Below are 26195 nucleotides of genomic sequence, written 5' to 3'. Positions count from 1 at the left end.
TAGATGGAGAAGGCTGCGGATGAAGCAGATTAGCTCTGTGGTTATTTGATGTCATGCTGGCAACAAGCTAGAAGCATGAAGGTCTGCCGGGGAAGTACTTGCGTACTTAGATGACACTGCGTTAGTAATGTAGCAGACTTATGAAAGTCGTTTTTATTTGTTTCTAAAGTGCATTTTATTTTTTTTTGCTCTGTGTGCTGAGCAGCACACATGTGGAGGTCAGGACAAGTCTCCATAGTCAGCTGTCTTCCTCCACCAAGTGGGACCTGAGCTCAGGCGCACGTGGGACTGAACTCAACTTGTCAGGCTTATGGGTTGGCCCCTCCACCCCTGTCATCACCCTGGCAATGCTCTGGTTTTTGTGACGGAATCTTGCTTTGTATCCCAGGTGCCTTTGAACTCTAGGGATCCTGCCTCAGCCTCCTAAGCATGATGCTGTCGAGCTCTTTTTCCTTGTGGTTTATGCAAATACATGATGAGGCGGACAAAACCAATTGTACAGTATCAGTACATAGGCACACATACACACATGTGCATATACACACAGGCACATGGGTACATACATGCACACACATACACATATACATACACATGCACACATATATACACATGTATATACACCCACACACGTGCATGTGCATACACATGGGCACACACGTGTATGCACACATGTACACATATGCACAGGTGCACACACATGCACACACATGCACATGCATACACATGTACATGCACATGGGCACATACATGCACACATATACAAACGTAAACACATATACACGCTCGTGCACACATGTGCACAGGTATACACACATGTGCACATGCATGTACACACACTCCCCCCACCCCTCCACAAAAAGGAGTTTAGCTGCAAGCATGCTCCTGTCAGTCACCACCTGGTTGTCCTTGATGACACAGATGCCTTTGTGAAAGAACAGAAAGTCATTGATCTCTGGAAGTTGCTGCCAGGAGCCTCAGTCCTGTCCTACCTGGTTCTGCATCTTGAAGCCTTGGCATTTATGGAAAATAGGGAACGTTAATTTATAGGTGTCAGGTGTCAGTTCTCTACCTGGGCAAGAGGTCAACTGTACCCTGTCTTTCAAAGGTAGTTTGTACCCCAAGGGAAGCTGTTCGGGCCCCTGGGTAATGACCCTGATTCTCTTAGAAGCTATGTCTGCCAAGGAACCTTAGCGATGGCTGTCTGCTGTCCTATGCAGCCAGGAGTATTTACCACCCAAACTCAAAGGGCAGGGACAGGAGCACTGAAGTCAGCCCAGGGATTTCCATCCGGGCGGACATCAAATGCCCCGTGAAGATGGAGGGAGAAAGAACTTGTGCATCTAGCAGTCTGTCCTGTGAAAGCATTGTGAGGGCTGTGTTCCAAGCCATGAGTTTTCCAATCCCTGTGCTCCAGTTCTCCAAGTCCATGGTGCTGGATGCTTACAGCGAGTATGTGAACAACTTCAGCACGGCCGTGGCTGTCCTCAAGAAGACGTGTGCCACAAAGCCTGCCTTCCTTGAGTTCTTAAAGGTAAGCATGCTCCCCCTGCTTTGGGTTTTAACCCTGTCTCATAGCACATCTCATGTCAGAGTGCCTTGGATTGAATCTGGACAGAGCCCTGCCTTGGGTATGTGATGTGAGTCAGCACTGTCTGGTCCCTAGGTATTTGGAGCTTTAGGGATTCTAGGCTGGATTGTAGCTTTCTGAAGGAACTTTTGTTTGCTTGCCTTAACGTGTATTTATATGGATATAGACAGAAAGGACATCCAGTCAAACCCACAGATGCCTGGACCTCCCATCTCAGCACAGTGCAGGGAATAGCAGTAGACCACTACTAGCCCAGGCTAGATTACGGTTTGGAAATGATCCTCTTTCCTGGGACAGAGCAGGGAGACGAGGCCTGAAAAGGAGGAGCCCATGTTGGGGATGTGGAGTTTGTGCCTCCTGGTGTCAGGCTGAGAGCCGAGAGCCTCTACTGCCTTCTTCCATTCCATGGGACTGAGGGGGTCCCATGGCAGCTGCCGTTCCACAGGCAGGACCTGGAGGCCTGGATGTGAGAGCCTGGCTGAAGCCATTGCCCACTGAACCATGTTAAAGTCCCCTTCAAGGACCTGAGGTTGCTACACACTGAACCGTATTAAAGTCCCCTTTAAGGACCCAGACCTCTTTGCTCAGGGTCATTAGGATGGGAAGGCCTTGGAGCACACTGTGTTCTTAGTACTTAGCACTGTGTTTCTGGGAACTTCTGTTGCCTGTGGTGAGCTAGCAGAGGTCAAGTGCCCTTCCAGTGCTGATGCTGTGTCTAAGGTGGGATAATTCCCCTCCTTCCTTTCTACAGAACACAGCTCAGGTCCTCACTGTTCCATGGCCAAGGACAGCTCTTAAATATCCTTCTGTTTTGCAGAAGCTAAGCTGTGCCCTTGAGCTGTGACGTCATTCCTCTCCTTGAGGGAAACAGACACCTTACTGAGTTAAAAATTGATTTCCCCTCAGGGTTTTGTCAGGAACTTGATGATGGTATAAGCTGTGGCATTGCAGTGGCCATGGTCCCTCCTGGCCTCCCCAGGGCAGGTGACCTTGAGCCCAGGCCTAGCCAAGTCTTCCTGTGCACTGTGCAATGACCTTCACTGTGCAGGGCTATGCTACAGAGATATCCCAGCTGAAGCCCCAGAGTCCGGGTCTCAGGTGGCCTGGTGCTGACATTTCCCTGCATGCCCGGAGATGCTGGTCAAGGCAATGACAGGTGCTGGGAGGAACTTTCTCTCTACAGCAGCATAAGGGGTCACAGCCTCCCCCGAAGCAGTCTGACCAGCATGGAACCTAAGGATACTGGGAAATCTTGCAGGGTCTGAGTTATCCACATAAGGCTCCTTCTCAGGGCCAGCAGCAGCAGTGAGTCCTCCCCAGGGCTGGGATAGAAAGTATTTCCCACATATTTGGAAAGTGTCTTCCCGGCAGAACTAAAAGAGTGAAGCAGGGGTGTTAAGCAGTCTGTCCACCGTCCTCGCTCTCCACTGCCCATACTAAGCCTGCCGTTCCTCCCTGCAGCTGAGCCAGGATTCCAGTCCAGACCGAGTCACACTCCACAGCCTTATGATGCGGCCCATCCAGCGGTTCCCACAGTTCATCCTCCTGCTGCAGGTATGCTAGGGCTAAGAGGGTACAGAACGCATGTGCTTGTCGCTGGTGAAAGACCTTGGCAGGAGTGGAGATAGACCCTGAAGGGTCTCTCCTCTCCTTCATCTCCCACCCTGTCCCCTCCCCTCCTCACAGGGGACAGCAGGGCACAATCACCAGCAGCCACAAAGGTGGTTGCCTATGGAGACCAAAGAAGTGTGTAACTGGACGGGAGGATGGCTGTGGGCTGCCTCGTGGGTTCTAGGAAGCAAGCAGGGTCCTCTTAACCACGGAGTGTCTCTACACCCCGTGAATAGGAGTCCGCCCTGTCACGTGCTCCCGCTCTTCCTGGCTATTCGTGCCTGTCAGCATCCTTGTCATAGGTCCTGCTGTCCACCGCAGTTACCAGGAGCCTCCTTCTCTGGAGATCAGCTTCTCTGGCCTTTGTAAGGTTTCAGAGACCGAGGCCGGTTCTTCAGGCTCCCACTCCAGTTCTGTGTTTCCTTCCCCTCATCCCCAGTGATTTTCTGGCATATGCAGTGCCATGCTTTGTCAAGCACCGGTACTATTTTAAAAGAAGTCCTTTCCTCTGTGTAGTTGGTCTCCGTGGTGAGCTTAGAGCACACTGCAAGAGACACCGTAAAGCAGGCAGCCAGTAGAGTCTGTGGTCCGTTTGCAGAGCAGAAGCAGGGCAGACTTGGTGAGATGAGAAGGTCCTGGGCCTTCAGGAGCTGAGTGAGCCTCATCCTCAACCTCAGTTCGATGCTTCTTCCCCTCCACAGCAGAGTTGGCCTCTCTTTGAGGCCGCGAGCCAGGCACCAGCCGCTGCTCTCCAGTGTAGTGAGTCTTCTAGTCAAAGCCCGTGCAGGAGTTGTCCAGCCGGATTGTCTGGTGCACTTGCTCCACATCAGCACGGCTTCCGTACCTTCCTGTCAAGTCACAGAGGTCTGTGCCAGAGTCGGGCTTTTCCTGTTCAGCCTTCACTTCATGAGGTTGAAGATGGTTGGTGTCTCTTTGCTTAGCTGACTTGAGGAAGTGCTGATGCTGGCTCGTTTGATTCCCCCCGCCCCGCCCCTAACAGTAACAAGATCGTTTCTCTTTCTCCTCACTGACGGAGAGCATCCAGTTCCCCTGGAGAGGCTCACACTTCATATCGTTTATGCCGCAGCAGGTCGGAACACTCAGGCTGGTCTTGAACTCACCTCACCACAGCCTCTCGCTCCTGATTCCCCTACCCTAGGCATCTGGCATGCTGAGAGGGCATGTGTCAATAGCGCCATTTTTAGCTTTTGCTTTATAACAGGAAGTCTGGGACTCTCCCGAGGCCACCGTGGGGCCATTGTGTGTTCTCAGTGTTGTTTTGTCTCAGCTGTCAGGAGGCCCAAGGACTAAAAGATGGTTCAGGTGTGGCCTGTTGGTAGGTCAGTAGAACACGCACATTTATCAGTGTCCACAGCCTTTGAGTGGCGTGGGCTACGGTACCCCAGAACAGGTGAAACAGTGGCATCGAAGATGTCCGTAACCGGGATAATGCAAAAGTGAGAATTCCCAAACGGGACCTGGAGATTCAGTGTGAATGCATGCTGTTGGGAAAACTCTCTCAGGTGGATATGGTCACCTGCGAAAGGCTTGCATCCTGAGCAGCAGAAGGGAACCGCGTGGTCCCATGCACCGAGACCTCTTCCTCCAGTTCAGGGCCTTTGCGGGCAGTGGGGAGATAGCACACGGGCCCTCTTGGGTGAGTTGACCTTGTGGGCATAGCACAGGTCCTTAGCCTTCGTAATGCTATGACTCTTTAAAATAGTTCCTCGTGTCATGGTGACCCCCAACCATCTCCTTGCTACCTCATAACTGTAATTTTTCTACTGTTAGCAATCATAATGTAAATATCTGACATATGACCCCCAGGGGGTTCATGACCCACAGGTTGAGAACTGCCCATATAGTGGAGGCCACAGCAGCGTACTTAACACTGCTCGGGAGTTCTGAGAGCAGGTGGCTTTGCCTGATGCCAGCAGAAGATGCAGTTTGCCGGCTCCGTCCTGGCCACTGTTGGCTTTCTGAGGTGGTGGCAAGCTCCTATGCCAGGGACCCGCACTATAATTAATATATATAAATATATATATGTATATATTTTATCAGAAGTGTAAGGTATTAATCTAGTTTTGTTTTTACACAAAGAGCTGGCCGGATGTTCAGCTACGTGTTGAGATGATTCTTATCCCACTCCCAGCCCCGGCTGACTCTCCTGCATAAGTGGCTGGCATCCCCTGTCATTCGGTCTGCAACGGTTGGGGTCAGAGGTATCCTCGCTGACCGCCCACTCTCTGCCTCTTGCTCACAGGACATGCTGAAGAACACAGCCAAAGGACACCCTGACAGGCTGCCCCTTCAGATGGCGCTGACGGAGCTCGAGACCCTGGCGGAGAAGCTAAACGAGAGAAAGAGAGATGCTGACCAGCGGTGTGAAATCAAGCAAATAGCAAAAGCCATAAACGAAAGATACCTGAACAAGGTCGGAGAGATTTTCCTCACCCCTTTGCCCAAGTATCTTCGCGCTGTGCTAACAAGCCAGGGTCACAGTTTACTCGTCACTAGGATGGCTCCCTCTGCTCCGCTAACCGGGATGGCTGGGGCCGGGATTGCCTGGGAGTGCCTGTAGCGCCTTGGCCTCTGCCCGCTGGTTTTCGCTGGTTTTTCTAGGAAAGGGACTCGGTGAGTCAGCAGCTCCTCATTCGGATCCACAGCCTCAAGATGGTTAGAGCAATTCAGCTTTAGTTTCAAAATCTCACATCTCGCTTTAGATAGCTGTTAGTCTATATCCACCTGAGCCGAGCTGCGTGCACCACAGAAGCACGCTAAGGAACAGAGAGCCCGCCTTGGCCGCTGCCTGACTTCCTCTCTGTGGGAGGATCTCTTGCAGCATACCACAGACTGACTGCCATGTTTGCCTAAGGGCCCGTCTACGGGGAAGGGTCAGCCTACGTGGAGGAGCCATGCCGACGTGCACGCGTGTTAGCCATTGTCACTGGTGCCGCATTCATTTTCCACTCCGTGGAGGAGTGTCCCGCTTGACGACGTACAGCAGCTGAGGCACATGTCTCTGACCCTCAGTGACAGGAAGGCTTTGAGTAGAGAATTAGTCAGTCATGCTCTGGATACAATCTGTCTCATTTATTAAAGTTGAGTGTCTCCGTGGTGCTTGGCTCAAGAATTCGTCAGGAAAGAAGGCGTGCTGACCGCAGTCTGGTGGCACCTAACTCGTGTACCTGACCTTGATCCCACACAAAGGGATAAAAGGCTGAGTTACGAAGTGATAGCCAGTGGCTGGGAGGGAGCTAGGCAGCCAGGCTAGGCTCAGAAGTCGGAGGAATCATCTGGGGCAAGGGCGCCGTGTTTCCCGTTAGGAGCATGAAGTGATGTGTCATGGTACTGATGAGGGTAGAGCATCCTTCCAGGAGCCAACGGGCTAATCCTTGGTCCAATGACATAGAGCATGGCAGACAGTGAGGAGTCCAGACACAGCCTCTGGGGGTGTAGCTCAGTGGAAGAGCTCCTCCTGATGGATAGGTACGTGTGAAGCCCAGGGCTCAGTCACCGTGAGTGGCAAACTGACCACAGTAAATCAGGTCTAGATACAGAGGTACCTTTGCTGTAGAGTCAGCCAGTGAGTGACTCTCACACACACCCCCTCTCCCCAGAGCTGATGGACGTAAGAGGTGTAGTTTACAGTCGCTCAGCGAGCCTGGTGGCTTCTCTGTGAGGACTGAGCAGAGCTGTGGGCTTTCCTACAGAGAATAAGCCATAAAACGTGGGTACTAGAAGCTTGTGTACTCTTGAGCGCCTGTCCTCTTCTCCTATGCACGAGGAGCCCAGACGGGTGACGGGCGCTGGCGTCCTTTTGACCTCCAGCTCCTCAGCAGTGGGAACCGGTACCTCGTTCGCTCCGATGACGTCATTGAGACGGTTTACAACGACCGGGGAGAAATCGTCAAGACCAAGCAGCGCCGGATCTTTATGCTGAATGACGTGCTGATGTGTGCTACCGCCAGCTCACGGTGAGGGCGAGACAGGGTCGTGTGTCCACCTCACAGTGACACACTGCGTGCATCAGAGAATGGGAGATGCTGCCCCCACTCTCTCACCTGGACCCAGAACGTTAATCATAAAGGGAAACTCATTGCGGGTTTTTGTAATTATCATCAACGCTAGTATTTATTTTGCAGTGCTGGGGTCACTATTCATGACAGGCAAACTCGGGGACTGAGCTGCAGCCCCGGCTCTGGGAGCTGGCTTTTAAATTCTGTGGGTCGGTGGGTCTGCCACCCTCCTCCCGCTACCACAGGATTTGGGCAGAGGATACATGGGTGACTCTTGAGAGCCAGAGTCACCCCACTCTGACTCCTTGTCAGCAAATGAAGGGCAGTGACCACGAGGGTCAGGGTGGCCATACAGAGGCTGTCACTGTGCCTGCGCATGGTTGTCACATGAGCTACGGGCTCTGGTCACAGGAGTTTGTGTTCCTCTGCGCCTGTGTTCCACATTATGGTAAAAGAAGAGAATACTCAGGTTTTCGTTTCACCTCTGTCTACTCAGCCAATGCTTTAGTGGTGGATTGTGGGCTGTGACTTAATTTTATTAATGTGGTTGTAAAGAATGCAAGGGGTGGGGAAAGCTGGAGTCAACCAGGACCAAGCTATCAGAGAACATCTCTGCACACTTGGGAGAGCTTCTCCAGACTCCTGGGACACTGGCTGTGAGTTCTCAGGGTCTGGTGAGGTGGTACAGAGGATTTCCCTTGCTCTTCCTGCTGGAGATCTCAAGCCAGTGACGGCCATTTGCATGAGGATTCTGAGCACCTCGGCAGTCAGAGGGCTGCTATGTGAGGGACAGGAGGCACCAGCTTGGTCCTGTGGTAACCCATAAAGTAACAGCCTTCTGTTGGTTCTAGGAACTCACATGAAAGCCATGCCATGATGAACCAGAGGTACCTGCTCAAGTGGAGCGTCCCTCTAGGACAGGTGGACGTGATCGAGTACAGCGGCAGTTCTGGCACGGGGGATCACAGCCGGCACCACACTGCACACTCACCGGAGAGCCTGGCCGTGGTGGCCAATGTGAAGCCGCGTAAGTGAGCCCTGCCCACGTTCCTGTGCGCAGCGCAAGCCTGGCCCTCATTCCCCACTGGAGCTGGGATGACGCATCTGTTGAGTCCGTCCCGTCTGTCAGTCTGTCTGTAACGTGATGGAGCCCTGTCTCTGCGTCTCATTGGCACTGCAGTGAGTTGGTTGAAGGTGGTGTGTGAAGGCCACGGGCAGGCTGCTCCCTGCTGGCTGTCTCCTCTTTTCCTCGACTCCCCACAGCAAGCGCATGTGTATGGCCTTCACAGGGAGGCGGGAGGGATGGCAGTGCTGTGGGGGGACTCAGACTGCACAGTGGGGGACGGCAGTGCTGTGGGGGGACTCAGACTGCACAGTGGTTGGAATCACTCTCACCGGTCACGGTTTGGCCTAGAGATTTTGTTCTGAGAGCAGGAACCACTGCCATGCCCTCCTCTGCCTTCTGAAATGAGGAAAGGCTAGCTAGATTTAATTCCTTCGGTAACCCCTGCTTCTGGACCTATTAAACCAGTGCATGGGAACTCTCGGCAAGCCTTAGCAAGCATTAACCTTCAGATTGATTTGTTCCTGACACATCCAGAAGCATGGAAGCAGACACTGAAACTCACTCAACCTTTTGGTTGGACATGAGCATTCAGGGGAAATCGCTTCTGCCTCTCTGGTCCCCAGAACGTTAGTGTTTCAGTGTGGTCATCTGCATAGTAGGCTTGTTCTTCAAGCACAGTGTCAGCTGTCAGACTCTTGAATGTGCCCCCACCTGAAGCAAGAGGCACCTTTATCCAGACTCTCAGCCAGAACTGAAATACCACAGAGTAGCCTAGGGCATCCCGGTAGATAACAGGGGGATGAGCGAGCGGCGTGAGGAGAGGGGGGAGGGGTGTGGAGAGACAGGATGCAGGAAGGGGATGGTTTTCCAAACTGTCACAGTTTGTTCAAACTTTATCCAAGGGGAAACTGAGTATCCTTCTAAGCCGCCTTTAGAATCCCCTTTGAATGAACAGAAGTTGACTGCAGGCGTGCTGTGCCCCTTGAGCGAAGATGACTGCTTTGCTCCGCCCTCAATCCTAAAGTGAGTTCGTAGCCAGGATTACCCCTGGTCCAGACTCTGTTCAGAGTGGACGCACAGACCTGCACTTTTAAAAACGTCTTCCTGTTGATGACCTAGACTGAGCAAACGTAGGATGGAGCTAGGATCAGTAAGAATGTTAAGAGAACGTAGAAAGCAGGGTGGCTTGACCAGCTCCTGTGGAAGGGAAACCCGGAAAGGATTCGTTTTCCGGGAGGCCTGCGTGTTGCTGCGACCTTTGCATCCCAACTTCTGTGAGAAGCTGAGTCTTCCTGAGCCCCCTCCACCTCTCCCACCGCACTGTGAAGGCCACAGCAGGAGGTAACCACAGGAAACTGGGGGAAGAGGAGCCAGCCGGTGACCGAGGGTGAGGTGAGGGGCGGGATGCGGAGTGTGGAGTAGCTCAGGGGAGGGGTGCTGCCCTCCTGCTATTGCTGTTACATCCTGGTGAGAAGAATGTGGGGAGTCCTCCTCGGCGACCTGCAGACTGCACTTTGCGGGCCAGTGTGGCGTTGATTTTCCGTCTTTAAGCATTTGTTCGGAGATAACCTCAGGAACGGCGGTTTCTGGCAGCAGCTTTTCACACTCTTCAGCAGCGAGACGGTTGTTCCGCCTCCTAGACATTTGCTCTGCTTCTCGCGGTTGGGTGCACCCGTGCCTTGGCACGGCGCGTCTCATCGTGGAGGTGGAATGCCGTGCCCTTTGAGGCGCTAACTTGATGGGTTAGACGCCCGCTAACGTCTCCCTCGAGTTGCCATTCCTTATCCCCCAGTTTTACAGCATGCCATACAGACGGGACGCGTGGGACGAGTTAGGAGCCCCTCAGTCCCCAGTGGGCACTGCAGTTTGTCTGGTGATGCGGCATTGCTGTCCCTGTTTGTTCATTAAGCACCTGTGACGAGGCAGGTGCTGGGCCCCGTGAGCCGCAAGTGAATGCCGCACAGACCAGGTTACCCCGCACAGACCAGGTTACCCCGAAGAGAATTCCAGGAGCACACAGACTTTCTGACACACAGACGCTGCACCGCGTGGCACATCCATAATAGAACCAGGAATAAAAGCCCTGGCAGATAAAGTGGAGGCTGTGTCCTCAGAAACGGCGTCTTTTAAAAAAATAACTGGCTGCTGGAAAGACACAGGGTTCTGCAGGTTGACATGGGCGCCCTGACTCACCCCTGCATATGTGTGCAGTCGGCTGGTGACCCCAGCTTGCAGCCGTACTGGCCCGGGGGGGCTGGGGGAGGCTCCCGAAGGAGCCGTGGTTCTGGGGTGGTGGCAGAAGTCCAGCCAGCCCTGGGGTCCATGGGAGACTCTACCCCTGGGATGCCCCTTCATTCGTGGGGACACAGAACTGGAGAAGGCCCATGTTATCCTCCTGCTGCTTGAGACACAGTGAGCCTTCGTCTGCGTGGCACGCAGCAGCGCTTACTGAATCTCGACGGGCTGTGTGAGTGGTGTGACTCCCAGGCTGAACTCGCTCCCTCGCTGAGGTTTAATTGAACGCCAGCCGTATCTAAAATGTCAAATGCGATGCTCTGAGGTATGTGTGTAACTCGAAAAGCACAGGGCAGCCACGTTGGTTAGCCAGTCATCGTCACAGACAGGTGCGGTTTTACTTTTCTCCCTCCTGATGGTTAGGCATTCAGGATGTATCGCTGGTAAGATGGCTCAGCAGGCAGGCACTCGTCCCCAGGCCCGACTGACCTGCTGCTTACATGGCAGGAGAGAGAATTCACACCGTCAAGTCGTCCTGTGTGCATGCAGACCTCGTAAGGGTGTCTTCCTGCATCTAAGAGGTTTGCTATTGCTGTTGCACACCGCATGCTTGCGGGTCTGTCTGACTCTAGATTCCGGGGAAGGGCCGGACTGGGTGTGTCCGGATTCACCTCATAGCAGGGGCAGCCTGTCTATAGGACCAAACGAGCCGCCCTGCAGTCAGTCACACCAGCAGCAGCCTGAACTGGCAGTCAGCTCATTCAGGATGCAGATGTCCCTGAGTCCCCCTTGGGCGTCCTTTAGACTTTGGCCTCTGTGCGTCCGTTCGTTCCCCTTCCCCAGGGCTTGGTGTCTCAGGACATTTGGGGAAGCTGGGTGGAAGTCCTTGTTCTCACTGAGATCATAGGACTTTTGTGCTGTTTGAATGACTGTAACATTCAGCCCTGGAAGCTCGGTCTGTTGTTTTGTGTTGGAGGCAGAATGTGGGTGTCACTGCCTAGCAACCAGTGCTGGGAAAGGGTGAGCCTGCACCAGCAGAAGAGGCAAGGAGCTGCCTGCCCCTACACAGCCCCAGGCACCCAGAAAACAGGCGTCAGATGGAGGCAGGGTACGAGTGTTAGTCCCATAGAGAGGCCGGGGACCGGTGACCTGGGCTCCTCACAGGACCCATGGGATCTCCTGAAATCCCTCTGGAGAGAGTGTGTACTTTTCTGGGGGTAGCATATAAAAGGTTTCAGTGACTTCTCGTCCTGTGGCTCATAGTTGGGAAGAGAAAGAGCCCTCTGCTGGGTTTCTGCACGGTGACCTGCACCCGTGCACACCAGTGGCAGACCAAAGAAGTAGGCCCTCACTTTCCGTGTCAGATGTTTATTTTGTACTGGCTTATCCGGCCCGTGGTCCACAGGCAGTCTGGGGACTCAGGGTAGTAGGATCCCACTTGACTCTCTGGTCTTCCCCATCAAAATAAGAGCACACCCCCTGGTGTTACTTACGAATTCCCACTGTCAGATGATATGATAATTTGACATCTGAACCCAAAGCAAATGATCGAACAAGATCCCTAGTGTTTCCGTCTCCTTGAACATTGTCTTTCAACTTTTGGTTAACATGATAATTACATAAATGTTTGTGGGGCACAGTGTGCCGTTTCGGTCCTGACATAACACATCCTGGCTGATCCGAGTACCTAATGCCACCACCTCCTTGCCATTCCTCTGCGTCTGGAGCGTGGTGTCACTACGCTGTGTGGAGCCCCCTCTTCAGTCCCCCTCTCCTCTCCCCACCTGGAGAACCATTCTGCATTCGAACCCTCGCCTCCCCGCCTTTCTCGTACGGCATTTAGCTTTCTGTGTCTGGCTCATTTCTTTTAGCGCAGTGCACTCTGGTGCCATCCAGTTTGCCACAGATGGCGGGTCTCAGTTCCCTGTCACTGGGTGTGGCTTTCCATTGCGCGTCCTACAGCTCCTCCCCCTGACGGACACCACTGCTGGTTCTCTGTCAGGCACTTGAGACAAGAGATGAGATCACACAGGCCTGCCTGACACCCAGCCCCGAGTCCCTCAGATACACACCCAGGTACGATAGCTGGAGCATGCGGAATGCTCATTTTGGGTTTTTCTGGGCAGCCTCTCTGCTGTTCTCTGTGGTGGCTGTACTAATAATCTATAACCTCCCCGTCAGCACCCAGTGGTAATTTCCCTTTCTCCACATTCTCACCTGCATTTGCTTTTTTAAATTGTTTTTTATTTTATTGGATATTTTTTGTATTTACATTTTAAATGTTATCCCCCTCCTCCCCCTCTTCCACCCTCCCTCCACCTGCTTCCATGAGGGTGCTCCCACTCCCATCTCAACTCCCTGGCATTCCCCTACACTGGGGAAATGAGCCTTCACAGGACCAAGGGCTTCTCCTCCTATTGGTGGCAGACAATGCCATCCTCTGCTACATCTGCAGCTGGAGCCATGGGCCCCTCCGTGTGTACTCATTGGTTGGTGGTTTAGTCCCTGGGAGCTCTGGTGGGGTCTGGATGGTTGATATTGTTGTTCTTCATATGGGGTTGCAAACCCCTTCAGCTCCTTCAGTACTTAGTCATCAGGGAAATGCAAATCAAAACAACCCTGAGATTCCACCTCACACCAGGCAGAGTGGCTAAGATCAAAAACTCAGGTGACAGCAGATGCTGGCGAGGATATGGAGAAAGAGGAACACTCCTTCATTGTTGGTGGGTGCAAGCTGATAAAACCACTCTGGAAATCAGTCTGGAGGTCCCTCAGAAAATTGGACATAGTACTACCTGAGGACCCAGCTATACCTCTCCTGGGCGTATACCCACAAGATGCCCCAACATACAACAAAGACACATGCTCTTTTGTTTTCTGACGATGGTCATTCTCATTGGTGTGAGGTGAGGTTTGATGCGCCTTCCATGGTACTTAGTGACGTGGAATTTTTCTTCATGGACTCACTGGGCATTTGTGTATCTTACTCTCAGACACATCTGTTTGCCTGTTTTCAGTCAGATTAGTTGAGTTTCATTGGGGGTGGTAGATGCTGGCCCTTTGTCACATGTTAACTCTCAGAGCAGGCATTATATCTTCCGAGGCTCACCAGCCAGTCGCTCCGTTCGCTGTGTAGGAAACTCTCAGTTTGACACAATGCCATTCTCCTGCTCTTGATTTTGTTACCTGTGCTTTTGGGGTCTTGTATAAAAGCTCTTTGCCTAATGGTGCCAGAAAAGCTAGCTATTCACAGGCAGGAGGGCTTGACCCCTCTCACCCCACACAGAAGCTGACTGGGAACCATGAACTTTTGTCTCAGCGAGCAGCCAGGTATCAGAAGCCTTAAGAGGGGGGTGCGGGGGGGGACCTTTGGAAAGGTGAGGACAGGGACACAGGCTGGAGCTGGCTGTTCTCTCAGAGCATGGCAGCTCCTCCCAACTCCTGCTGGCTCCCTGGAGACTGGGGAAATCCAGAGGGAGTGTTGTGGAGAAATGTTTGCCTGGAGATGAGGTTGACGGCATTTCAGGGGGAGCCTGTCTTGACTGAGCACTGACTGCTTCCCTTCACACCTGCTCCTGCATCCCCGCCTCACAACCCAAACCCAGTAGAAGAGCCTTGGCCTGGGCATGGGAAACCCTCTGCCCCCCAACATCCCTCAGCCAGCATCAGTTCAGTTTCCAGACTCAGTGAGGGTCGCGTCGGAGTCTCCTGCAATCCCAGGGTATTGTAGATGTCCTGGCTGTTGACATAGCCCACACAGCCCCTTCCTTGTTTGTCACTTAAGATTCCATTCAGCTTACTCCCTGAATTTTCTGACTAGTTCGAGGGATTTCCATAGAAACGGTGGTGGAGGGGTTATAGCGCAGGAGGCCGTGTCCGTGAGAAAGCCCAGGAAAGACTCGGAGCAATCGTGTGCCAGCCGGCAATAGAGAATCGGCCCACAAATCTAAACTTCTTGGAATTTGTCACCAGGTTGCTGGAAACCAGCTCTCTGACTGTGTATTTTGACTTGATGAGGTTTGGGCTGGAAAGAAAGAGCCTCTGCTCTGAGGTCTGCTCTGCCGGTTTTAGTTTCCACCTCAAGCAGAGGGGCTAGACTTGCTGCCTGTCACTGGGATCTTTCATGGTGGTTTCCTGTTCTTCTGTGTGCCCAGTATCTGCTGCTAAGGCTCGGGAGGCACTTGGTACGTTTTCCTGTGTTGGACAGAGGTTGGACGAGGCTTTTAGTTTACTGAGAAGAAAGTAGCCTCTCTTCCTGCCCTAGGTTCACCTCAGTGATGGTGCGTGTGGGTGTGTGTGCACACACATAGTTTTTCTTTCTTTTTTTAGTTTTTTTTTTCTAAGCTGAGGGGATGGCTGAAGCGCTTGCTATATAAGGTGGAGCCATGATGTGGTCCCGTTGTCTGTTCCCTGAGTCGGTAGGACGTGGTTGGCTGTGGGCTGTGTCCCCCTCTGGGGAAGGTGTCCAGGTGTGTGAGGTGAGGTGAGCAGCCTCACTTTGGATCCTCCTGTCTCCGGTCAAATGAAGGCCGGTCTGCACCAGGCAGCCTAGGGACTCCACTTCCTCACTTCCCTTAGAACGCAGTGAGGAAACCAGGAGGGACACCAACTTCCTGGCAAGTGTTTCTAAACCGAGCATGTCTCGAATATGCCATTGGTGTCTGGATTTGGAAAGAAAACATTTCTCCCTCCCACTCCCGTGGTGAGCGAGCCACATGTTTAAGCAGAGAAAATGTTTCTACTCAAACCAGCTTTTCTTGGATCCCTTCAAGCTAGAGGCTATATCTAGTTTTTCCTCGGGCGTCCATTTCCCTCCAAGGAGAAAAAGTGGTGGGTGACCAAGGCAGGTCCTGAGCAGAGACTGCTGGTACAGACCTGCCTTCATTGTGCAGACTTCTGCTGTGTGACCTTTGTCATGTACAGTGGCCTAAGGTATGACTGCGACCAGTGGGGACACTCATCCTCAAAGGGTTTGGCAACTGAACACCAGTACAAATAAAACTATACTCTTTTTTGGCTAAAACTGGATATGGGTTACGGTAAGACAAAAGTATCGTGGTGTAGAACAGAGTGAACAGAGCCAAGGATGGGGTGCAAGGGATTTCATGACAGGAGTTGTTCTGTGAACCATGGAGCTAATCCTGGGCTGTGAACTAACTAGTTGTAAAGCTGATGTGAGATAAATGCTAATAGATCAAGAAAGTGGACGTAGCATTTATAACAGCACCGCAAGCCTGTGTGCATGATTTGTTCTCAAAAGCTTGTACAGAGAAAGCAATAGATGAATTACCAGATAAAAGTATTTTGGTTTATGAACACAAAGAACACTATAGTCAGTATGTATATAGATACACCTAAGACAGTCACTCATCAGGGAAAGGCATTAGTGATAAGTTCAGGGTCTCTAGTATTTATAAGTGTTGCTTGAAGGAAATCAAAGCCCTTTCCCCTAGAGGAGTTTAACCAAGAGTGAGTCCACGTTAGAGTTTCCCATTTCTCTCCCCGTGTCCTCTGTGTCTTTGTAGCTGACAGTCTCTGGTCTGCCCACAATTGTCTGTTGTAAGAATCTGAGTTTGTGCCTGCCTGAATGCTGTCTTGTCTTGTCTGTCCCTGTCCCTGTCTCTCTGTCCCTCCCAAAAGTCCATTTCTCTGTCTTTTATTGAAAAGCACAGAAAGCACCCCATGGGGGAAAGAACGAGGGATGCTTTACAGAAGCCCTTAAGGGAGGAAACTTTGCCTGGTGCACACAAACCCTCTCTTAACCTAGGCAACAAACACCAGGCAAAGGTTGTCAAGCAATTCCTGTGTGCTGCTGCCGGCATCTGGTCTAGATTACATAAGGTTCCTTTCAACTATTTGCTGTGTCCAGCATTTATTACCGTAACATACACGTACACACGTGCATTGCCCTCTGGGAGGGAGTGTGGAAGAGTACATAGCTTAAGATTAAAGCTGTGTTTTAGCTTGGTTGTAACAGTTGGTTACATTAGGAACTGCAGAGTAAGTAAGATTGATTGTTACGTGGTTCCCTTAAAAGCAGGTAAACAAACAGAGTACACAGAACAGATCCGCCCTAAGTCTTAAGAGACCTCAAGATGTACTATTAACTAAGCTGTGAGGTCCAGCGAAGTTCCAGGCTAAGAACACTGGGATCGGCACCATTTAATCCCCTTGTGGTGACGCCGAGGGCACTTAGCTCAGGTGTGCATGAACGGTGGTAAAATCTGATCCACGTTCTGAGTAGCCACTCGTGGGATGCTGTCTTTACACAGAGTGCTTCATCCTCAGCGAGGCAGCGTGACTTTGAGATACACGCAGTTACGAAGTCTTTATCATGGGAGCATGTAGCTGCGTCTCAGCCTTGACACAGTGACATATTGGACAGAATGAAGGCTGGGGCAAGCCGTGTGGCTCTCAGGACAGAGTGCAACGTGAGCTTGCAGACGTCTCAGGATTATCATGAGGTTAGCATCAGCCTGAAACCCAGCTGGGCACTGCTTAGCAAGGACCCTAGAGGCAGAGCTGTGGCCAGGCAGCCATCCCGCTGAGACCCAGGCACCAAGGCCCCACTGCTCTGTTCAGCTCCAACGAATCTCTGCTACTGACCCGGAAGTCCAGCTCTTTCCCTGGCCGGCCCTGTGGTGATTTATGCATATGGGAAATGGGAGAAGGACAGGATGAACGGCGTGCTGGTTTGCAGCCTAGGCTTTGAGTGCATCCCTGAGTTCGGATCCCTCCTGCCTCTGCATGGCGTTGGGTTATTTCCAAGTCAGCTTGGAGGCCGAGGGTCTGTTCTCAGCACTCATGTGTCTGTGGGGTCTGAGGTACTGTATGTGCGATCATACCCTGAGCCCCTCAAGCCTTCCACAAGTGCTGGAGCTGGCCTGGTTACTGGGGTTGGCTGATAAGAACAGACCATGGACACACAGACAGCAGGGTACTTGTCACCTCCCGACCCAAGTTTGCCTTTTCTAGTCCTTTCTAAATGTTTGACTTTGGGAAAATCCTTAGGGAACTCTGTGGTGTTAGCAATCCCCCAGGTATCAGGAATTTGATTGAGGTTAAATTTCACATCTGGTATTTCTTATCAATAATCATTATGCTTAAAATTAGGGGCCCTGGGATGTAGCTCAGTTGACAGAGTGCTTTCCTAGTATGCATCAGGCTCCAAGTCTCATGCCCAGAGCTTCATAGTACAGCGTGGTGATACACACTTAGGAACTTAGTCATCCAGAGGCAGGGGCAAGAGGGTCATGAGTTCAAGGTCATCCTTAACTACTTAGGACTTTGGGGATAGCCTGAAATTCTCTCTCCCATCTATCTCCTCATCCATTCATGGTGCTCTCTCTCTCTCCTCTTCCCTCCCTCCCTCCCTCTTGGTTACAAAACACCAATCAAATTATGTATGAGGCAATCTATAAGATAATTCAGCAGTGTCTTTTAAAGGAGTTGAATTCGTCAAAGACAGACAGTGACACTGCTCCAGTCTGGGTGCAGGTGAAGGCTAGGACACTCATGGAGTGCAGAGACATGGGCTGGACCAGGACAAGAACAATGAACAGATATGGTGGGGCAGTGAGTTCTGTGCCATTCCCCAGCATCACAGTATGCAGTCCTGTGAGACGAGATGCTGACCCGGTGGAAGGCAGGTGGAGGGCGTCATTCTCTACGTGTAAAATTGTTTCAGAAAAGCAGTTAGCAAAGGAACAACTCCCAGGTGTCTGGAGCTATTTTTCCCCCATTCTAGATCCTCCCCAACTTAAAAAAGAAAGCAAAGCAAAACTAAAATGAATTTCGGTGCCCCCCAGGCAGGGGGTAAGCCACTCACTCTCCTTCTGTCTTCTCGTTTCTCAGACAAAGTTTACATGGGGCCAGGGCAGCTGTACCAGGATCTGCAGAACCTACTGCACGACCTGAATGTTGTCGGCCAGATCTCGCAGCTGATAGGAAACCTCCGGGGGAGCTATCAGGTAAGCGGGGCCTCCAGGATGGGACGGTGCCACAGTGCCTGCCGCGATGCCTGCTGAGGCTTCCAGATCTGTGAGCACAGCTTCGTCCCTCAGTTCTCCAGGATGGAGCAGTCCCAGCTGGGCTCTTCTGCTGTTTGGGCCCTTGTGGCAGTTTTGATTATGTCAACCCCAGGGGGTTTGTAGCCAGTCATGAACACAATGGCATCTCCCTGGGGTTTCCATGGTAGAGCTCTGTTTTTTTCTCTTCTTCTAAACTTGGGTTCAAGAAAATTGTGTTGCCTCATGCCTGTAATCACAGCCCTTGATAGCATGAGGCAGGAGGATGGCCCGGGCTACATCGTTCCGGGCCAACCCAGGCTACAGTGAGACCTTGTCACAAAACAAAGCAAAAGCAACAAAAGCCAATAAACGTGTTATTCCTCTGTAGAACTTAAACCAGTCAGTAGCCCACGACTGGACGTCTGGCTTACAGCAGCTGATCCTGAGGAAAGAAGATGCGATCAGAGCCGCCGACCGCTGCAGGATTCAGTTACAGCTCCCGGGAAAGCAGGACAAGTCAGTAACCTTAAAGCAAAAGCGGGGCAGTCTTTGTCAGATGTGTTTTCTGGCCTGGTGCTTCATCACGCGGTAGAATGTGCAGACTAAGTGTACGTGGTACCGGCAGTCTGTAAAGGGAATGCACCTCTTCTCCGGCAGGTCAGGGCGGCCCACATTCTTCACCGCTGTGTTCAATACGTTTACCCCCGCCATCAAGGAGTCCTGGGTCAGCAGCCTGCAGATGGCCAAGCTGGCCCTTGGTAAGACACGGGGTTTAGCTGACTGGGCATGCTCTATTAAGAAAGGGATGTTTCAGGAGCGTCAGAGAGGTCATGCGACTATGCATACACCCGAGAGGGTAAAACCAGGGCAGAGAGAAAACTTCCCATGGCCTGGTAGCATAGCTCTAAAGTGGGAAAGTTAGGTTACAAGATCGTATTACAACTCAGGGCCTGCAGAACACACCAGTGGCCTCTTCTATCGTGGCATGACATTCTTGTAGCCCTGGTCCGGAGCCTGAAAGCCCAGGCATGGGAAGTTTTTGAGGAGGGGAAAGGGCACAGCATCTCAGTCTCTGTGCTAAGCCCCTCCTGTGACAGGCAGTGCAGTGTATCAGGTCGTGTCACTCAGGACTCCCAGCTTGAAACATCAGTCCTGAGGTTTTCCTTTGGCTAGATGAGGCTTTAGAACCGCTTGCTGGTTCATCTACCCTTTTTAGGTAGGTAGGTGGGTGGGCGGGTGGGTGAGTGGATGGATGGATGGAGGGATGGATAGGTAGGTAGGTAGGTAGGTAGGTAGATAGGTAGGTAGATGAGAAATGATAGGAAGGTTGGCAAATTGACAGATAAATTAGAATAAGGTAGACAGAAGGTTGGTAGGTAGATGATGTGTAACAGGTAGATAGAGCGTTAGGTGATAGGAAATTCGGTAGACAGATGGAGGTTGGTGATAGGTGGATGGGTCTATAGACTAAAGGGTGATAGATACATAGGTGAGCAGGCAGGCAGGCAGGCAGGCAGGCAGACCCACAGAGAGATCCTTCTCTGTAGGATTTACATAGAGTTCATATCCACACAGAACTCTGTTACTCAGCTTATACTGCAGGGCCCTGTGTGCAGTGTAGTGAGTGAAGTCTGGTGCGTGTGCAGGTGTGGGTGTCTGTGCCTTTGAGTGATTACCTGTACCTGGATAGGTGTGTACACCATTTGCGAAGGCCTCTCCCAGAAGTCACCCGAGAGAGAAAATACAACAGAAGTCAATCCGGCCATTGCTGGCCCCCTAGAAAGCAATGCTTAGCGAAAGGAAAAAGAGTCTCATTGTGAAAGGGGGTCCCCTGGCCTGACTGAGGACAGGGACATAGCTCTTTGTCCCCTCCTGGGTGATTCACTGGGTTGTGCCTCTACAAGCAAAGGGACGATGCCTTGTAAAATGACGTGAGGCTAAGCTGTCCCCTGTATTCACTCAGGGCTAAGGTGGCCACTTTCTTTAGGAGTAAATCACGTCTTCATGTTTATGAATGTTTTAATGAATCTGCGTGGGCCCAGCTTTATTTGCTGGTGTGTTCAGTTCGGGAGCAGACAGGGAGCGTGAGGCCCCATGACATGCTGGCAGGCTGCAGCAGTGAGTGGTCTCCCTCCCCCAGTCCCCTCACCACCCACACCTCCAGTTAGGGAGAGGAAGGCAGTGTTGCTTCCCAAGATAGAATCATTCTTGCTCACCCGCTGTGGAGGGTGGGGTACAGCTGCTGGGACATGACGGGCATTCACCCCAGCAGCTCAGCTCAGCTCTCTCTGAATGTGCCCGCAGAGGAGGAAAACCATATGGGATGGTTCTGTGTGGATGACGATGGCAGCCTCGCCAAGAAAGAGACACACCCTCTCCTGGTGGGACACACGTCTGTGATGGTGGCCAAGCAGCCAGAGTTCAAGGTGAGGATCCTGGGCGGTGCCCGCTTTGACAGAGGACTTACTTGGGGAGCGCTAGTGTTGGACCCTGTCACTCTAGTTAAGAGGAAATGCTTTGGAAGTATTGGAGATGGTTGCTGGGAGCCCGCCAGTGAGGCCCAGCCACTGTCTGAGTGGCAGACTGCTGGCTAAGGTTATTGGAGGCCCCATGCCCACTGTTCCAGCATCTCCCTCCTCTGTGATGCCCCAGCTCGATCAATAGTCCCTCTCTATAGAGGTCAGGGCTCTGATGCCTTTCTCAGCGTGAAGTAGCGTGCTCTTTCCCTGCCGCAGTGCCAGGCACCAAGGTCCCGTGCCACTGACAAGGTACCGAGTCTTTCTTTAAGAAATAACTTGACGCTGTTGTCTCTCTCCTACATTCCTGGCCACTAATCCACTTCGTGGGGACTATCCTGTCCCTGGCTCAAGAGAGCAAGCCTGTGGAAGCCTCAGAACCTTTGCCCCGTGAAACCACACAGCTCATGTGTTAGGGAGGCCATCAGACATGGCGTCGGCTTCCCTGCTCCTCACTGGGTGCTCCTGGCTGACTTGGCATGTCCAGCTGGCTTTGACCTGGTTGAGGGCGTTCTAAGGCAAAACCACAAAGGACCTTGGGAATTCACTCTTGCAAAATTAACACAGTTGGCCGTTTGTATCCCTGGGCTGGAGCCATGGTTCAGCCAACCAAGGATGAGTCCACGCGTTGTGTTCCATTGCAGATCGAATGTGCAGCTTATAACCCCGAGCCTTACCCAAGCAACGATAACCAACCAGCGTCACCCTCCACGGCGCGTGGCTTCCTGTGGGTAAGCACCTTTGCTCGGCTCTAGGCCGACTGACGAAGAGCTGGCAGGTGGCTGAGGGGAGCTGAGCGGAGACTACCAGGTTAGGTTTCCAAACAGCACTCCTAGTGAGGTTTGGACCTGGGCGGTTAAATGTTGGCCTCTGCCCCTTTTCGTCGGAGACTTCTACAGTGGAATAAAGGCCCAAGATAACGAACTTAGACGCCGTGAGGTGGCTTGGGCGCGTCATGCTCTGGTGTCTCACCACACTGGCTTTCCTAACCTTCCAACACATCACTGACTTTTCACCCTGGTGTCACGGCTGGGAAGAATTTGTCCTACACCAAACCCAGGCTCCAGGCAATGCTCAGACGTCTGGATAGTGCACACCAGAAGATCGTCCCTGGGCCTGGTCCCTGGCCTCCGGCCCCTCCCACTACCCCTCTCAGCACACCCCCCGCTCTGAGTTGACACCATGTGCAGGCAGAGCTACCGCTCAGAGCTGTCACTAATAGTGTCCCGAACCGAGCAGTGAGGCCGGCTGCCCGTTCAGTGTGTCTGCCTGGGGGCCAGTGGAGACGCTGTACTCCTGGGTGATAGATCCCTTCTGCAGATTCCTAGCTGCCACTGCTTGGTGCACACACAGACATGCATGCAGGCTCGCAATCACCCATGACCGGGGGACCCGATGGCTGGCCCTCCTTCCAGCAGGGTGTGCGGGGCTCCCTTGTTTGTCGTGTGGAATGCACTCAGGAGAGTGTGGAAGGTACAGAGCACGCTCCGGTTTGGAGGGAGGAGCGCACAGTGTGTTCCCTGATCGCACACAGTGTGCCCCTGGAATGACCTCCTTTGGGCTGGGTTCCTTCCAGTTTTTGCCTCTGGAAAGGCTTGTCTTTTCACCAAGGACAAGTGCCAAGGCCCTGTGATGCCAGCTTACTTAACACTGGCACTAATTTGCTCTTCAGCACGTTATGAAGTGATTGTGCGACCAGGCCCTGCACTCGTGTATGGAATGAGCATCTGGTGTTGGATGCGCGTACTTGCCGCTTTGAAAATAAAGTTGTGCCCGTGTTACTGAAAACTTAAAAGGCCAAATTTAACACGTCGAAAAGGAAAACGTGCTCTCTTGGGAATCCTTTTGCCCCGTTTGCTTTCTCTGAGCGTGTCTCACCCGTGAAGATCAGTACCTGCCTGACGTCACACCCTCTCTCCCTCACCTCCCCCATCTTAGATCGGAAGCTGCAGCAATCAGATGGGTCAGGTCGCCATTGTCTCCTTCCAAAGTGCCAACCCCAAAGTCATCGAGTGCTTCAATGTGGAGTCACGCATCCTGTGTATGATTTACATCCCGGCGGAGGAGTCAAAGCCCCAAGAGCCCGCTGACACCAAGGACCCAGAGGCCACAGCGTCGAGAGCACCCCACGTGCCCACCATCTGCCTGGGCACAGAGGAGGGAAGGTAGAGAACACACACCGTTTTAGTTACTGTCCTCGGTGCAAGACACGTCACCTCCACGCTGGGGAGGCGAGGTGCAGGGGAGGCCAGGCCTGTGATAATCAGTCTGATAAGAGGTCTGATAGTTTTTGGTTTTTGGTTTTTTTGTTTTTGTTTTTTGTTGTTGTTGTTGTTGTTTTAAGGGAAAAGCTCCCTAGTGCTTGCCCCAGTTTTTGTTAATTCTTCTTTAAAAAGACAACTCTTGTTCCATTTTGGAATAAAGCAACAATATCTTACAATCATGCGGAACTTTAACTCCACTTAATGGAAAAAAAATTAAAACTAACATTCTAAAATTTATAGGAAAAGAATGAATTATGACCCTGAACTCTCACTTAAGCCCTAAGAATGTAACCATAATGATTGTGGGCTTTTTTTTTTTAACGTGGTCAAGTGTGTGTTAGTGTTGGGGGAGGAAAGAGGGAGGTGAGGAGGACCTGTGCCACTCGCTGATACCAACCAGCGCCGGGTCCTCTCTCAGGTGCAGCAGGCCTGTTAACACGTGCCCCTCCGTTTGCAGCATTTCCATTTACAAAAGCAGTCAGGGCTGCAAGAAGGTGAGGCTCCAGCACTTCTACACGCCTGACAAGTCCACAGTCATGAGCTTGGCCTGCTCCCCGCACGGCCTGTATGCAGGCCTGGTCAATGGGTCTGTAGCCAGCTACACCAAGGCTCCAGGTAACCACCCACGCTCAGCCCCTGACCCTTGGCTACAAGTCGGTCTCATCATGGGGGATGGGGGCTGTCACCCCTGTTTCCAAACCCGTGTGACTCGCTCCTTTCCGAAAAGGCACTGAGGGGCGCATGGGACGTTTTTCTAAAGTTGGTTTCCAGGGGCTTCCTCCTGTTCCACGGTGACTCAGGTTAACCCAGAGCAGCCTCAGGGCCCCACCCAGTGCTGTTGGGCACACTAAATCTCCCACATTCTCCAGGGCTTTCCTCCATCACTCAAGCCTACTTTTACGTGGGGGTATGACAGTCCCCCAGGGATGGCTTCTCCAGAGGTGACCTTTCCACGTGGCACCGTGGTGGATGAGGGCCTCATCTGCCCTCACAGTCTCAAACACCGAGCCCAGCCCTTATCACCTCAGAGGCTCTCGGCTCTCGTGTGTGCCACTCACCCTCCAGCCCTCCTACAGCATGGCGGTACTCAACTAGTCATCCCGGTGGGCTCTGATGGAGACAGAAGAGTCCTGCCCAGGTCACATCTCTCCTCCAGAGCCCCTTCCTGCCTCCCTGCCTGTCTGGCCCCTCTGTGGCTCTCCCAGCAGATGAGAGGGCAAAGCAGCCCCACACTGTCCTTCAGACTTTGGGAACCATCTTGTTGTGGGTGGGACACTGTTGCTCTTGTCGGCTCTTGTCACAGCTTCAGCTGCTGCCTCAAGGAAATACCCTTCCAGGGACGTCCTTGCCACTGCACAGCATGACAGGCATGCTCACCAGATGCCCAGGTTGACCCCATAGCCTTACACACCTGTCCCCAGAGCTCCCCAGGAACTGGCCCCAGGCCCTATGCATGCACCTCCAAAGCCACCCTACTGAACCCCTACATGTCCCAAGGGGGGAGTCTCATTGCCATTGTCTCCGAAATAAGATGTGGGGTTTCTGGCCCCAGTGCTTTCTGAATATTTGTTAGTGAGCTTTCAAAATGGCCAGTGACTTCCTTGCCACCCTACGGAGCACTGTCAAGGACAAATACTATCTGGGGAGCCCTTTTGCCCATCATTGCTGGGCCTTGCTGTCTGACTCTGCACCTTGTGTTCTCCCGGCCTCTCTTTGATCCCACATTGTGTGGGGATATTGATTATTTATTTGAAAGTTGGCAGGGAGGTGGTTCTGGGGGATTGTAACAGGTCTTCGAGATTTCAGAAGGTGACATCCAGTTTTCCATTACTATGGGTGTATGTGAGCTTTTAAACAATTCTTGGTGCAGTTTGCCTAAGTTAGATTAAAAGTATGCTATCAAAACTTACATAGTGACTTAGAACACAATTCCATTTCACCTTGACTTACTTCATCATCTTGAATGGATCAGAGCCCTGTGCTTGCACGTAGAGCAGAAGCCTGGCCCCAGAGCCATGTCCCCAACCCTTTCTTCCATTTAAAACCCACTAGTCCCCTTCCTGTTCCATCGGATTTTTTGTGATATTTTGGTTTCACCCCAGTTTGTTTTCTTTGCTTACCCTTAGAGACAGCACACGCTCAGGGAGTTTTGTATAATCTTGGTTGGGATTTTTGTTTTTTGGGTTTTTTTGTCTGACTTTTCCATTGCCATTACTCTGGTTTACGCTCCCCTGTCCATGGTACCCTGTCTTTCAGGTTTCCAGTTGGGTATCCTTGATCCTTCCCCTTGGCCATCTGGTTTTCTTCATTCCGTGTGTGTTCATCTCTTAAAGGATTAAGCCCCATCTCTGTGCAGTCTGACCAGCCCAGCCCTGTACTGTGTTATATAGGATGAATCATGGCTCACGGTGTTTCCGTAGTCCCACTGTCTTTTTTTTTTTTTTAATTTCTTTTTTTCGGAGCTGGGGACCGAACCCAGGGCCTTGCGCTTCCTAGGCAAGCGCTCTACCACTGAGCCAAATCCCCAACCCCTAAGTCCCACTGTCTTTGCAGCCTTCCTGATGTGTCTTAAGGCCCCTGAGCACTGTGGGTCGGCCTGGGTGGTAGAGCCTAAGGTCTACCTAAGAGCCTAAGGTTGAGCCACAGAGTCTGTCATAGGTCTGTTCTTGGTCGGAGACTGTGGGCTTCCCAGACAGAGTGGACAGTTGCTTTGTAGTGGGGCTTGGAAACCTGGGACTTGATGGGAAACTTTGAGTTTGTGAGGCCATGGAACTATCAGTATTGTTAGCTTATGTACAAAGTCTGGCTATGGAGCAGGTGACCTGCCTGGCAGCTCTGGCCTCACACAAACCCAGGAAGAAGCTGTCTGGGGAGGCAGTCCTATTGG

The 26195-nt window shown here is 52.1% G+C and overlaps 1 protein-coding gene across 4 annotated transcripts in view; it reads left to right on the top strand.

Annotated features, from left to right (window-relative positions):
* Positions 1 to 26195, top strand: part of Arhgef10 (Rho guanine nucleotide exchange factor 10) — a 91011-nt gene that overhangs the window by 45882 nt on the left and 18934 nt on the right. For all 4 annotated transcript variants that reach the window (NM_001427033.1, XM_063275478.1, XM_006253400.5 and 1 more), the window contains 12 exons: positions 1415 to 1531; positions 3050 to 3142; positions 5463 to 5633; positions 7031 to 7176; positions 8070 to 8245; positions 18374 to 18489; positions 18917 to 19044; positions 19186 to 19286; positions 20833 to 20954; positions 21689 to 21775; positions 22983 to 23209; positions 23766 to 23923. In NM_001427033.1, the coding sequence (NP_001413962.1) occupies positions 1415 to 1531; positions 3050 to 3142; positions 5463 to 5633; positions 7031 to 7176; positions 8070 to 8245; positions 18374 to 18489; positions 18917 to 19044; positions 19186 to 19286; positions 20833 to 20954; positions 21689 to 21775; positions 22983 to 23209; positions 23766 to 23923 (1642 nt within the window). The remainder of the gene's footprint in view (positions 1 to 1414; positions 1532 to 3049; positions 3143 to 5462; positions 5634 to 7030; positions 7177 to 8069; positions 8246 to 18373; positions 18490 to 18916; positions 19045 to 19185; positions 19287 to 20832; positions 20955 to 21688; positions 21776 to 22982; positions 23210 to 23765; positions 23924 to 26195) is intronic.

This window comes from Rattus norvegicus, chromosome 16, assembly GCF_036323735.1.
Source record: "Rattus norvegicus strain BN/NHsdMcwi chromosome 16, GRCr8, whole genome shotgun sequence".
In the NCBI taxonomy this organism is placed as follows: domain Eukaryota; kingdom Metazoa; phylum Chordata; class Mammalia; order Rodentia; family Muridae; genus Rattus; species Rattus norvegicus.
This window is presented reverse-complemented; position numbering and strand designations above follow the sequence as displayed.